The sequence below is a fragment of the Anas platyrhynchos genome, chromosome 24 (assembly GCF_047663525.1).
Source record: "Anas platyrhynchos isolate ZD024472 breed Pekin duck chromosome 24, IASCAAS_PekinDuck_T2T, whole genome shotgun sequence".
In the NCBI taxonomy this organism is placed as follows: Eukaryota; Metazoa; Chordata; class Aves; order Anseriformes; family Anatidae; genus Anas; species Anas platyrhynchos.
In genome coordinates, this window is record NC_092610.1 from 3,757,005 (window position 1) to 3,770,743 (window position 13,739).

At 53.6% G+C, this 13,739-nt stretch overlaps 1 protein-coding gene across 8 annotated transcripts in view; it reads left to right on the forward strand.

Moving 5' to 3' along the window:
• RPS6KA1 (ribosomal protein S6 kinase A1) overlaps nucleotides 1-13,739 on the forward strand; it is a 43,061-nt gene that overhangs the window by 16,400 nt on the left and 12,922 nt on the right. For 3 of the 8 annotated variants that reach the window (XM_027443862.3, XM_027443861.3, XM_027443865.3), the window contains 2 exons: nucleotides 8,048-8,101; nucleotides 12,999-13,115. In XM_027443862.3, the coding sequence (XP_027299663.2) occupies nucleotides 8,048-8,101; nucleotides 12,999-13,115 (171 nt within the window). Of the gene's footprint in view, nucleotides 1-5,525; nucleotides 5,685-8,047; nucleotides 8,102-9,831; nucleotides 10,117-12,998; nucleotides 13,116-13,739 lie in introns of those variants that run through there. The other 5 variants (XM_027443869.3, XM_027443867.3, XM_072027349.1 and 2 more) reach the window with 4 other exon arrangements.

Sequence of the window (13,739 nt, forward strand, 5' to 3'; positions counted from 1 at the left end):
CCTGGTGCCCTGCCACCACGCTCTGCTGGGAAATCCTGTGCTCTGTTACTGCTGCTCTGCTGTTTGTTGCCGGAGAGCGTTGGTATCTATTTGTAGCCTCCGGGATTTCGCAGCGTTTCCTTCCTGTTACAACTCCATCCACCTCCACGGAAGAAGATGTGGGTCATTTTCTTGCGTACAAGAGAAGTAAGCTTTCTGCTGAAAGAAGGGGCCCTTGAAAAAAAAAAAAGACAGGGTGGAACTGCTCTGAATAAACACCAAACAGGGTAAAACTGGACCATCCTGGTTTGAGTTTTCCCTTTTTAGGGATTTGCTTATAAACCCCATTGTGGGGAGCCAAGATCGCTGCTCAGATGGGCAGCAGAATTGTTCCCGAGGGGGACCGAATTAATTTTCTGTTGAGCGTTTGGCTGCCTCTCGGAATGGAGAGGAATTACCCCAAGGAGAATGACGGAGTGCTTCTAGGATGCTCTGATGCCTGGCGTGAACAGTTCTGTGGCTTTTGTTCAAAGCCACGTGGAGGGAGTTTCCTGGCCCTATCCCTGCCGCGATGGAGCTGGTCAGTCGCTGCTCCCAGCTGCCAGCAAGAGCTGGTGCACGGAGGTGACAGGCAGGGTTTGTGACACCAGCATTCCTCAGAAATCACTACGCAGAGCTCTAGCTGTGTGTCCTGCGTTTCTTCTCTCTTTCTCCCTGCCCCATTTTTTGTTTTGTTTTCCAGGAGACCAATAAAACAGTCCCCGGGGCTGGCGCGGGGCAAGACGTGCCTCTTTCCCGTAGCAGCGCTGTTCTTTCTCCGCAATCCCTTCTTGCGAACCTCGAGCCTGAAAGCTCCCTGCCAGGAATCCACCCCCCTCGTTATCCACTTATCAGGAAGTTCCAGTTGCCGAAGTCTCCGGTGCTCTTTAACCGTGTTTGTAGAAGTGACTTTGTCCAAGCCTTCCATCTTCAAAGCCGCCCTGCGGGTGGGCTCTGCCTTCCCCCACCCCGCACGCTCGGGCTTCCTCGCGGAGGCTTTTGTCTGTCAAAACAGCCGATACCTTGTTCAGCGTGAGCTTAAAGCGTGCCAGGGCTAACAAAGCTGCCTCTCCCCACAGATCCGCCTCTGGAATTGCTCAAAGTTTCTCCCTCTTTTAAGCTCTGCCCGTGTTTGTGCTGTCCTGTTTCTCCCTCCTCTTGCAAAAAGCTGATTTGAGTCCTCTCGTGTCTCAGCAGGGCATGGGCACAGCTCTTCCCTGCCTCTGCAGCCTCTTTTTATGCACCTTCCAGGAGTGAATTCTTCTGCAGCCTTTCCTGGTCTGAGGATGGATGGAAGTGGTTGAGGAGCTCAAGCGAGAGGTTGCATCTCTTCTCCGTGACCTTTCGTAGATGAGTGCTAGCACGTTCTAAGCTAACATAACCCTGGCTTGTAGGGCACAGTGAAAGAGCGGTCAGCTCTCTGCTTTGAGCCCTGCAGCGATGCTTGGCCGTGTTTGGATGATGCTGGAGCAGGAAAACTGGAGCCCACAAGGTTTCATACCCACGAGGGAGGCCAGATGCGGTGCTGAGGGAGCTGGGATGGCACAGGGAGCGTGGGCAGGAATTAGACCGGTTGGAACATGTGCAAGAGATCAGGACAGATTCTCCTCTTGGGCAGAAAGGTTTTTAAATCAGCATGAGGTTTCAAGTTATTATTATTTTTTTCTTTAATTGCTTGTGTGGTATGCGTAAGCACGAGAGAGGTGGCTTCAGAAATTAATCTTTGAATACAACCGTGATACTGAAATGCCTGCTTGATTAGAAAAAGAGGAACTCTTGAATTCTCCAAGCTGTTTTTTAAATCATTATGATCTCGCACAATGTTCTGCTTGGCTGGACATTGGTTTTTAACTTCTCTTCCGAACTGGAGTGAGAACTGCCTTGTCAAAACCCGGATTTAATACTGCTGGCTACCACTTTTCAGCTTCAAATCTGCAGCCTCTCTGGGTTGATACAGGTTGCACAAAAGCTTGTTCCAGGTCTTTTCCGAGATTGGCATTATTGTGAAATTCTCAGGAAAAGAACTGACTGTCCTTGCCAACAGCGGGGTTCAAACCCAGCCTGTACCACTCCATCTTTCTGAAGAATCTGCCCTCCTGGCAGGCCAAGAAACAGCTCCCTCCCCTACACAAACAAGGAGCAACAGCTCCTGCTCACTCTGACCTAGCTCCTACTCTCCCCTCCCAGCAAGGGCTGGCAGAGGTGGTGGTTGGGGCGGTGACTGCGCTGTGGGTTAGCGCAGGTACACGGTGACATTTCTCAGCCTGCCGGGGCAGCCAGCTCCCAAAAGGTCCAGGAGCAGCCGCGGGCTTCTCGAGAGAGAGGCGCGGGTGGGAGGGCAGGTTTCCTGTGGGGGTAGCTAGCGTCGCTTGCCTCGCTTTCCTGGAAGTTAGTAGATGGCAAGAAAGCGAGTTAAAATCTGCAGCTGCTGCTACGACCATCTTGTTGTTGTGGGCAGCACTTCCTCTCCTGTCAAAATGGCTTCTGCCCTGAGAGCTGAGCCTGCTTCTGGCAAATCTCCCTCCTCTCGGTGCCTCCTGAGCCCATCTCTCCAAACAGCTCCTTGCACCCTCCGTGCCGCCTGCTGGGTCCGCTCAGATGCACGTACCACAAGCCAAAGCCCTTTGCTTGCAAGGGCACAAGCAGTTTCTCTGCTCAGGAGGAAGCTGTGCTGCTCAGGGATGGGTGCTCACGTGGGATTTCTCATGCTGGGACCAAACCTGGGTGCTGCCAGGAGCTCCTGGAGGTGACCCACCAAAAGAGCGAAGGCAGAAGGAGGTGGTCCTGCTGCTGCTGTGCTAGCAAACGAGAGCAGCCGTCCGTCAGCCCTGCCAAATAAGGGCTGAGCAGGAGGGGAGCAGTGGCTGGTGAGGTTTCTTTGCTTTGTTCCCCTTTTTGAGAACCACCACCTTTAAAAAAAAAAAAATGTTCCAGACAGAGCTGCCTTAGCCTCTGTGCTGCCTTTGCCTCTCTGCTCTCTACAAGAGCAAAAAGCACGCTTGTTTCCTGTGAAAGCTCGCAGGATCCCTTGCTTCCCGTTTATTTCAGGCACTCTCTGGGGTGGGAGCCCCGGTTACCAGCACTTGGTGCTCAGCGGGGCGGTGATCGCTCCGAAGTGGATTGCACAAAATAACTTGATGCAAAAGTTCAGGAGCACCAAGCTCCCGTGCCCTTGAGGCTGGCACCTTCCTGCAAGCCCCCAGGAATGGGCTGTGCTGGAGGGGGCTGCACCCCCAGCAGTTGTTCTCTGGGCTGCAAGAGCTCAGAGGTCGTCTTCATCCTTCTCCTGCTCAAGACCTTCAGGCCCAGCCTGCAGCCGAAACCTCTGCTGAGGCTTCGCCTTGGTCTTTGGGGCACGAGCCCACTGCTGGAGCATGCTGAGATGGCAGCAGCTGCCTCTCCTCAGGCAGCAGTTCTTCACGCCATCGGCATCCTGTTGGTGCCTTCCCTCCCCTCTTGCTGTGCCGGTGTTTGCAGAGCTTGGTGGGATGGAGCTGGATCCAGGCGGGAGGCAGAGGCAGTCCCCGGGGTATTCGGGTCTAAAGCAAGCGAGCAGGGGGTCCTGGTTATGGAGCTGACGTTAGGATTTGCTGGAGTTGGCCCTACAGGCTTGTCTGCCGACACAGAATCGGATTGCAGCATTTTTAAACCACGCGCTGGGATCCATTTGGACCTGGCGCTGTTGGATTTGGGGTGATGTCTTTTTTAGGATGTTTCTTGCTTATGGCAGGAGGTTCACACTGAGCTTACAGCCGCATCTTGGCGCTGCAGTGCCAGCATCTGGCCCACCGCTGCTCAGATCGCATCATCGCTTCTCCCAGGACCCGTGGGTATAGAACAGAAAGAATTGGCAAGCCCACTTCTGTCACCACCTTTTTGCTTTTCAAAAAATACGGAGTAAGGCCTGGAAGCAACTTAAATCTGCCCTGAGAGTGTCAAACAGCGTGGATGCACGAGGTCACTTGAAAGCATGACAGCAGAAGGCTCTTTTGGCTCGTCCTGGCTGTTCCTTGCCCTGAGACCCACAGCTTGCCTGCCTGGGCTGCGTTTTCCTTGGATTTATGCTTCTTGCTTTAGACATATCACTGTACAGGCAGCTAACAGATGGAATATTTGGTCCTGGTCCCTTCTTGTGGGAGCAGAGGGAGCAAAGCACGCAGTACTGAGGTTTCTACTCCTTCAGCAGCCTTTCCTAGCGTGGCTGTTAGCAGCACCTGAAGTGAAGATGGCTTCTGCTTCCAACCAAGCCTGCTTTCTGCTCCCTGGCTTTAGCAGAGGGACTTCAGGATGGGCCTCTTCCTTGTGGAAAGCCTCAGGAACTCCACGCACTGTTTGTAGGTGAGAGGAAGGTTGGGCGGGCTGAGCAAGGTCCTGGCAAGGCAGAAAGAGGTGAGGATGAAACTGTGCTGCAGCTTCAGCTGGGTTAACATATAGGTCAGAAGACTGATAAGAAGAGAGGCTAGACCACAATCCGAGATACTCAGTCATGCTTTCTCACGACCACACTGAAGCAGGCCTGCCTTCTGGAGCTGCTTTAATTCCTTGCACGAGTCCTGGATGCCCAAAACGTAAGCTCCAGCTTCTGTGTTTCCCTGCTACGGAATTGTTTTGAGGTCTGTTGTGTCTCCTGTCACAGGAGGAGGGGGAGATCCCCAAGAACCAGGCTGTGTAAGTAGAAAGGAGCCGTTGGGATGCTCCCGTGAGGACACAGCTGCAGCCTGGGAGCAGTTTTCGTGCTGCAGCCCAGGGCAGCACCGCACAGCTTGCCAGCCGCGGACACTGTGAGCCTGCCACGTCGTGCAGCAGGAGCAGTCCCTTCTGAAAGCAGCAAGCCCTCCTTGCCCTCCATGCCAGTCCCCATGCCTGCACTGCCTGACTTGGCCACTTCCAGATCCTCCCCCCTGGCTGCTTTAGGACACCTCTGGATGTCTGAGGGCGCTGCACGGGGCAGTGGCGCAGCGCAGGAGCTGACCCTGAAGCAAGCGGGCTGGATTGTGCAACCCTGTCAGCTGTCAGTGTGCAAACCTCGCCTGGGGCCTCGCAGCGGTTTCTGAAAGACCTGATGCAGCAGGATGCAGATGACCAAGCAGAGGCTGTGACGTGGGGCAGGGACAAATGGGGGAAATGTGCAGAAAATGGCTCCTCCTGGCCCCTTCCATGGAGAGGTGCAAGCCTGCATTCGAACACCCAATGTACGGGGTACGTTTGGGCTGGAAACATCACTTGTGCCCCTCAGGACGGGGCAGTGTAACTGTGGGGAGAGCCAAGTGTGCTCAGTTGCTCTCTCTGCGTGCCTGCGTGTGAAATGGGACTGCAGGACCTGTCCTGCTGGGCAGCCCGCTGAGATTTGCTGATGGAAGGAGCCGTGCCTGAGCACCACCAAAGTCCCCTCGCGTTGTCTTCTGGTCGCTGGTGCTGTGCAGCGATCACCACACAATGCAATTTCCCCATCTGAAACCACAGTTTCCTTTCAGCGAAAACTCCCAAAATACATCCCAGTGACGTAACTACTACTTGGGGTTCTCGTGCTCGGCTGGGTGCTGCAGAGAGCTCTAAGTTCGGAAGGCAGCTTGCAAACTATGGGAGAATAGCAGCCTAAAGCTTTGGAGATGCTGAGGCTCCTCTTCCGCAGCAAGCCAAGGATCCAGGAGGCAAGTGTCGAGCTGGTAAAATATCTGCTCTGCGTGCAGTACCGTGCTGTCTGTTCTGCAGGGCGCAGGGAGAAGTCGGCGAATCGCCCGAGCTTGGAGAGCCAGACCTTGTCCAGTTTTAATTAACAGGTTTTGCTTTTGGGAAAGGCATTATCCGATGGTAAAGCTGCTTTCTAAGAAGTGTCTTTCCTAGGTGCTGCCAGAATTTGGGAATGTTTTGGGACCAGAGCATGTGTGAAGCAACAGAAATTAAAACAGCTTCTGGTTAGTTGTTGATGAATAGGAAGCGAAATGCCAAAAGCATAATCTGTTTCTAGCTCTTGCAGGTTTTTTTTCTTGCATTTAGATGTGACTATATCAACCAGCAAAGTGACAAAATGCGAGCAAAAACAAACCTGTCTCTCGGCTTCTGGCTCGTAAAATCCTTCCTCAAAAAAGGGGAAAGTGGGAGAGAGGACTTGTATTTTGAACTTGGTCTTGGAAAGAAACCGAGCGTGTCCCCAGCCCCTGGTGCAGGATGTCTGAGCCATCTGTGCAGGCAGAGCGCGGCGTTGAGAAGTTCAAAAGAAGTTGTCTCCTCCTCTGCCTCCTGCCACTTCCTGGACTCGAACCTGGTCGGCGGCCGTGGGTGTTCTTTTATTTTCCAGGAGTGGTGATTGTAATTTCCCGGCGGAGGGATCTGTGTAAGATGGCCTCCCCGAGCCCGTGGGCGTCGGAAGATGGCTGAGAGCTCGCTGGAGCAGCCTCTTGGTGCTGCTGGGGTGGACCCACAGCGATCTGTGCCTTTGGGGACAAATCCAGTCCTTCCCCGGTGGGCATGGCGCTCGCTGCTCCCCGCGATGTGCTGGGGAGCCCGAGCCGTGAGGGAGCAGGTTTCCTTCTGAGTGTGTGTCCTCCCCAGGGGCACCGTGAGGGTTTTGTGGGCACTTTTGGGCACTAGGGCTCGGGAAGGGGTTCAGCTGGGGCTCTGCTGGCTGCCAAGCACATCGGCTTCCCCCCATGGGAGGTGGGACAGCCACCTTGTCCCAGACCTCCCAAAAGAGACCTCGGCCACTCCTGCACCACGGCGGAGAACGGAGGGGACGAGGCGAAGGCGAGGGCCCCCTCCGATCTGATCGAGTCCTTCCGGAGCTTAAAACCAGTTAATTCTGAGCTCTGATCTCGCTGCTTTTGCGGCTCCTCCCTGCCCTCAGGGCTGGCTTTTTTCTTCTCTCGCTTCTCCATAGCTCCTGTCCTACTTTCAGACCTGCTGGCAGCCAGTGGCAGTCGCTCTGCCTCGCGCTGCGCCCACCCGGTGACATTCTCGGCGCCGCAGAGCCCTGCCAGTGCCGCGGGCTCCCACGTGTTCGGCGTGCTGACTAACGGCTCTGAAAGCAACAACAGAAGTCACAGCTCGAGTCTCTCCTTAGATCCCTTCTGTGCGCAGTCACACGCGTTTTATCTCATCTGCAAGCCGAAGACGTGGACCTCTCAGGGGAAATGTTTCGAATGCGATTTGATTTTTGGGGTGGTTTTTCTCTTCAAGCTTCAGCTCGTTCTCTCAAAACCAGATGAAAGCATCTAGCTGCCACAGCTTGTCTACGTGCATTCGTAAAAATACAGCAGGGTAGGGATCTAAGCTCTGTCCATCCAAAAACTTCTTCCCCATCCGAGTTTTTGGGAGGAGAAGCGTCCGTTTCCTAGCTGAGCAGCAGTTCTTTCCTAAGCTCCCTTCAAATGTTTCTGCCTTTCACTGGAAGGGTTCACAGAATTCTGTCTGGTCCCAGAGGCGATGTAAAATAATATTTCTAATATTGCTCAGGGACCTGTCATAGCAGCTGAGCTGCCCTTCCCTTCCCTGCCCTCGAGGGATGTGGTGAGTTTTGCTATTTGAATACGTTCCTTCTGGCTGCTCCAGAAATGCCGAGCGTGCCCTTGAGGAGAAGCCCTCACCTCTTCACCACTGGGCTGCCAGACTTCTCTGCCGTGCTGGAAACTGGGGACATCGCTGCCAGAACAGATGCTTTTGGAGCCCGTCCAGATGTAACAGAGCAAAATCTCATTTAGACGTTAATCAACCTGCCAGAAGTCAGTCTCCCTCTTTGGCGGTGGTGCTCTGGTTCTTGGGGAACGCGTGTATCCCACCGCCAGCACCATGTCCTTCTCTGCTGCCTGTCGGAGCCTGACAAAGGCTTTAAGAGCAGCTGGCTCCCCCCGGCTCCTCCTGCTCCTGGACCCACCAACATGGCTCAGGATGGCATCCTGAGGAGGGGTGTGCGTGGTGGGACACAACCGGGGACTGTATGCAGCTCGCCTAGTCTTACCAACCAAATTATTTGGGAAAACTTGAGCAGAGTATCACAGCCCCTCTGTGCTGACGCTCGTTTGTTGTTCCGCAGGCAAAGTCAGACATCACTTGGATAGAGAAAGACCTTGTGGACTCGTCAGACAAGGTAAGAGAGCCTGCTGCAGGCGGTGCCCCCAGGAGATGCGTGCGTGCAGTTCATGCGTGGTGCCATGGCAAGTGGTCCCCGCAGCCTCACACAGGCACATGTGCGAGGGTGTGAGCAGAGCTCACAGGGACCTCAAAAAAAAAAAAACAATCTTTCCTCGCAGCACGCACCTAGCGCCCCGTCTCAGCTAGGTGGAACTGCTAATACAGAAAGCAGCGATTAGTCACCTGCTCACATGACATCCTAGACTTGACTTCATCCTCCTCCTCCTTCCTCCCCACACCGACCCCCTTTCCGTGCTGTCACTTTTGTCTCCTGCAGCTTTCTGATCTTGTCAGCTTGCTGGGGCGGGGGCTCCAGCGGTGCAGTGACATGGGTGTACGGTGCCTTTTCCTGGCCGTGTTTTACGGGCTCTGCTCCCAGGGGCGGATAGCACGTAACATTGGCGTGGTCGGAACAAAATTTATCAGATCTTCGAGAAAGGGCACTGGGTTTGCGTGCTGGTTGGGTGCCTGCAGCTCCTGCGTGGTTTCACCGAGCAACGTAGAGCTGCCTGGGAAGTGGAAGCTCGTCTGCGGACGGGATTTCTGCTTCACTGGGGCTGTGGCTGAATGCGGTGGGTGTCAGGAAGAGCTGGGTCTCGCAAGGACTCCTGTTCATAGCTGTGCCGAGCTGTTTCACGCTGTTCTCTGGCACCTACTCAGCCTCCCAGTGGCTTTGGACCTCACCGCCTGTTGTTGAGGTTCCCTTTGTAGAGCTGGGACCAGCTGGCTCCTGGTATGAAATCATTTTGTTATCGGTTATCAAAGAACACGGTGCAGGGCGGAGGAGGGAAGACATTCATAGTCTCTCTGGGTCCAAACCAAGATCCTCTTTTGAAACCCTGCACTCCGGAGGATTTCAGAAATCAATACTGACACGGAGTTATTTCTAATTGCAAAGGTGTGTGGGTGTCATTTTACTCATTTCAAGGGGTTTCTGTCTTATCTGCACTCTCGAGGGTGTTGCTGCAGAAGACATCTGTCTGTCCTGACCCACTGCAAAGGTCAAAGGGAAACGGGTTTGGAAGGGGAATGAGGCAAAAAGGGTTGGTTGGAAATAAAAAGGAGAAAAATAATCTAAATACCTCTCTTCTGTCCTGCCAGTACCTTTGAGCAGCAGTGCGTTCAGACGCTGTCTGCTCCAGAACTGCCTTTAAAAATAAAACACCTTGCATGGAATTGCCCAGGGTGCCTCTGAGCTAACTCCACCATCCCCAGCAAGGACTCACGTCCAGCACAGAGCTAGCGAAGGGCTAGATGCAAACCCCAGGGATGGCAGAGGATTGTCCATGGGATTGGTGCACACAAATCCCGCTGTGAGTGACCCATCACCCCCGTGCAAGTGCAAGAGCAAAGACGTGCAGCTTTCCTAAGTGCTGTCACACTTCTGTGTGGGGTTTCTTCAGTGTTTCTCTTCCTTTTAAAAGAGTAAGAGGTTCCCAGAATACTCCCCTGGTGTGGAAATACCCCCAAAGTGTGAGCCTGACATGAGATTTGTGCGGTACGAGGTGGAAGTCAGGCTTCAACCTAGCAGACCACGCACATTTTCTGTGTTGTTCGAGCGGAGAAACCAAAGGCGAACAAGGAGCCGTAAGAATTGTTTTTCTTAAAACCAAAACTAAAAAAAAAAAAAAAAAAAAAAAAGCCCCAACCACAAGCCCTGTTGCTGGGGAGCGGGAGCGTGAACAACCTGCCTCGTGGTGCGACCGAGTCGCTCGTCTCCACTGCGCATCTGCCAGCGGGGCTTTAACCACCTGCAGCTCCTCCATCCGCCAACCTCCAGCGCGCGGGGGCCTCCCTGTCCCCGGCAGCCGGCCGGCAGCGGGGCTGGGCGATGTTGAACGGGATGGGAGAATGGAGAAGGACCCTAAGCTTCCTCGCATCTGCACCTTCCTCAAGCTGTGGCTGCACAGGAAACACCGAGCGAAGCCCTGCAGCCTGCAGCTGCCTGCCCCCAGCCAGCTCTCCAGCCCGGTCAGTATTGCCAGCCGCTCGCTCAGCTCGCCGGGGGGCTGCTTTGCTTCATTTTGGGTCGCTCCTTGCTCAGCCGAGGCTTCAGATGAGTTTTCGGAGCAGCCTGGTTTGCTTTTCTTTTTGCTCCTCGTGGAATAGTTCGTTTCGTAGTGCCATTCAGCAAGCTTTGAAGTTGATGGTGAGAAACCTGGTGCAAGTGAAAGCTGTTAGTGCTACAGGTCGGTGGCACAGAGGTGCTTTTGTGTTGGAGACTTGTTCTGGTGCACAGCTAAACAAGCTGCTGGAGCTGGTCTCCAGAGCTGCAGCCACTGAACTGCAACTTACTGGATGAGTCCCTGGGGGGAAGCTCCCTCGTGTCAGCAAGATGCCAAACATCTCAAAGATGTTCTCAGAAAGCTGTCCACAACGTCTCCACAGATGCCGCTTTTGGTCGAGTTGGTGTGTGTGCGTGTTTGCTGCTGGGCTCTGGCTGGCAGGCTGCGCATGCAAATCTCTGCCCACCAGGAGATGCAGCTGGGGCTGCTGAAACCACTCGCAGCCACACAGCCGGTCCTGCCATGGGCCGAGGACAAGAGTTCCTGCGGCTGTGCTCCAAGGATGGGTCCAAATGTCTCGGAGGAGGACACGAGTGTTTATTTTAAGTGCTCCTCTCTGCATAGGTGTGTGAGGCTGCAGGGTGAAATACGCTCAGTTACACAAGTGCTGGTGCTGCGTAGACTTGGTTTGTTCAAATGTCTTCATGAAGATGGCAGGAGGGGAGGGAAGAAGCCCCAGCAGCCTGCAGCCAGCCCTGTATTGCTGCAGCTGCCCCTCAGGGTGTTTGGGATTCCGGCTGCTCCTTTTACTGTGCCCGATGGCTCGTGTGACTGCTTCTGCGCCTGAATGCTCTGACCACGAGGCCGTGGGGTGGTCAGAGCCCCTTGTGTGTGCCCACAGGAGCGTTCCTACAGCTCCCAGCTGGTCCCATCCCTGGGTCTCCCAGTGAGAGGGACAACCTGGAACGACCACAGGAGGAGTGCGAGCCTGTGGGGTCCTCTGGGCTAACTGCTGGCTGGAAATGGGAAGCTGTTTGTAACCAGCTGTCTGCCACGGGCTCAGCCTCCGAATGAAACCAGAAGTGCAAAGCAGGTGGTTTAAGCTGAGAGATGGTAAGAATGTGAGAACTTGTTGGCACGGGGGTTTTAAGGGCTTGACTGCGGTCACTGAGGTGATGGTAAGAGCAAAAGGCAAGACAACGTGGGGGGGAGCTTCTGTCCTGTCCTCGTACCTGTATCATACACCCCCCTCGTGCTGTACCACCAAGGGTGTCAGCTTCTCTGCCACATCTTAGTGTCTGAACAGTGAGGGATCTTGAGACAGCAGAGCTACCAATAAACACAGACCAAAGCCACTTCCTAATCTAGACAAAAGGCAAACAAGAGAGTGGGAAAGGAAGGGTGCGCGGTGCCGTCCTGCAGGTAGGCGACCACATCCGTGTGCTCGGCGCAGCCGCCCTCCCCAGGAGGTGTGCGAGGGTGGGGAGGGGGCCGGGGTTCAGCGTGTGTGGGAGGCGGAGGCTGAAGCTTGGTTCCTGTTGTTTTTAAAAGCTGCTTTAACGAGGCGGCTTCCAGAGCACATCTCTGAATAGTTTTAGAAAAGGAAGTCTGATTTTTTTCCCCCCGCCATGCTTGGCAAGAGGAAAATCTAAATAAAAATCCCAGCTTTCTGCTGCTCTGTGATGGCCACACCTGCCCTAGGCTTGGAGATCAACCAAGTTTCATGCCCTTTGGAACATAATTGCTGGGCCAAATAGCAACCAGACCATGGCTAACACTGGGTAATGTGGGGCTGAAGTGCTAAGAAAGCTGGACTTGCCCTTACAAGACGTGTGGCCACAAGGGGTTTCTGGTCTGAGTAAGGTTGGTGTCTGTAGCAGCGGGAATTTGGCTCCAGCTCTCCCCATGGGCTGTAGGGGAGGTGCTGGAACAGGTCTGGAGCAGAGGAAACCTAGGTGTAGACCCACTGGCTAGGTGTGATCCATGAGAAGTAGAAGAAAAGGCACAGCTGCAAGGCTGGAGGTGTGGAAGGTCTCTTCCTGCTTGGAGATGGAAATAGGAAGCGGCACGAGGTGCCTGGGCTTTATGCACCAGGAGGGTGGACAAGTTTTGCTGGGGAAAGGAGGTGTTTCTGCATCACCTCGCTGTCCGTGGCTGTCCTCATACGCTCCTCAGACCACTCGGGCCTAGCTTCATTGATAAGTTTATTCTAGGTACTGCTGATTAGGTCTCTTTTCCATTTTGTTTCTTTTTTTCTTTCTTTTTTTTTTAATAAAAGAATGTGTTTTAAACAAAACATGTGCCAGAGACCTTGGCTTCCCCTCAATCTTCTTGAAGGCTTGAGTCTGTTAAAAAGCATCATCTGTATGTGCTGAAGATGCACTAAGACTTATGTTGCAGAGTTGCTCAGATTGCTGAGCAGATGGGCTCCAACATGTCTGATTTTTGCCAGCCCTGGCCGTGTTTTGACAACAGTGCTGTATTTTTGTGTTGTGGGATTTTTAGTGGCATAAACACTCCTGTTTTTGCCACCAGTGCCTTAAAAAGGAAGGTGCTTTTAAGCACTCTTCTGAAATGCAGTTCAAAGAAAGGAAAGGACAAGGGAGCGTAGCGTTTGGGGAGAGTGTGGGCTATTTAACAAGGCTGCCTAGTAGAAGCCTACTGGTGACTTATTTGTTCCAGATGTTGAAGCCAGGAGCTACCTGTGACAAGCACCAGCTTTTATGGTTCTCTCAGATGTGGTTCCTGTGAGTCTGCAGCTCCAGTCCTTGTTCCTTGCTTGGACAAGGCTTTTTTCCTTCTTGTTCAGGAGTATATTCCCAATCAACTGTGTCCCCTCTTTTTCAGGGTGAAGGCGTTGTGAAGGAAATCAACATCACGCACCATGTGAAGGAGGGCTCTGAGAAAGCCGACCCTTCCCAGTTTGAGCTTCTGAAGGTTCTGGGCCAGGGCTCTTTTGGCAAGGTGAGCTGAGTTCTTCCTGTGCGTCATGCCAGATAAGTGATCTTCAGAGAGATGACAAAAGGGACTGTCCCCAGCGCAACCACCTTCCTGATTCTCACCAGATCGTGGCTAAGGAGAATCTGACTGATAAGCCCACTTAGCAAATGGCTGCTTCTAATTTGGAAGGCAGCTGGAGAGATGCCTTCTCATAAAGGCCAGGCTGTATGTCCAGAGCCCCCCTGTAAGTCTTTTTTCAGATGATCAGGAGGAAAGAAGTACGATCGTGTTTGTGAACGCAGGTGTTGCACAAGGCAGAGGGACCTCCTGCAGCCCTCTAGCAGGCTGCCACACTGCTTGGTCACACTGAGGACAGGGCTGGGGCTTGCCCCTCTCTTCTCAGAAACGATGCTGTGAACCAGGGCTGGGTTTGGCCCCTGTTTACAGTCCAGTTTCCCTTCTGTGAAGGGTGAAGGAAGTAGCCTGTAACTCTTATCTGTTTCAAAGTTCAAGCAGTCCAGGTCTTTTTGCAAGATTGTCTGCTCCCACAGTAAGCCTTCAGCTTCGTTTCAGTCAGTTGCCATCACCAACAGTGAGGGCTCATGCAGCAGCAGCAGTGGGCTTTACTGCAAAGAATGGCAGAGGCTT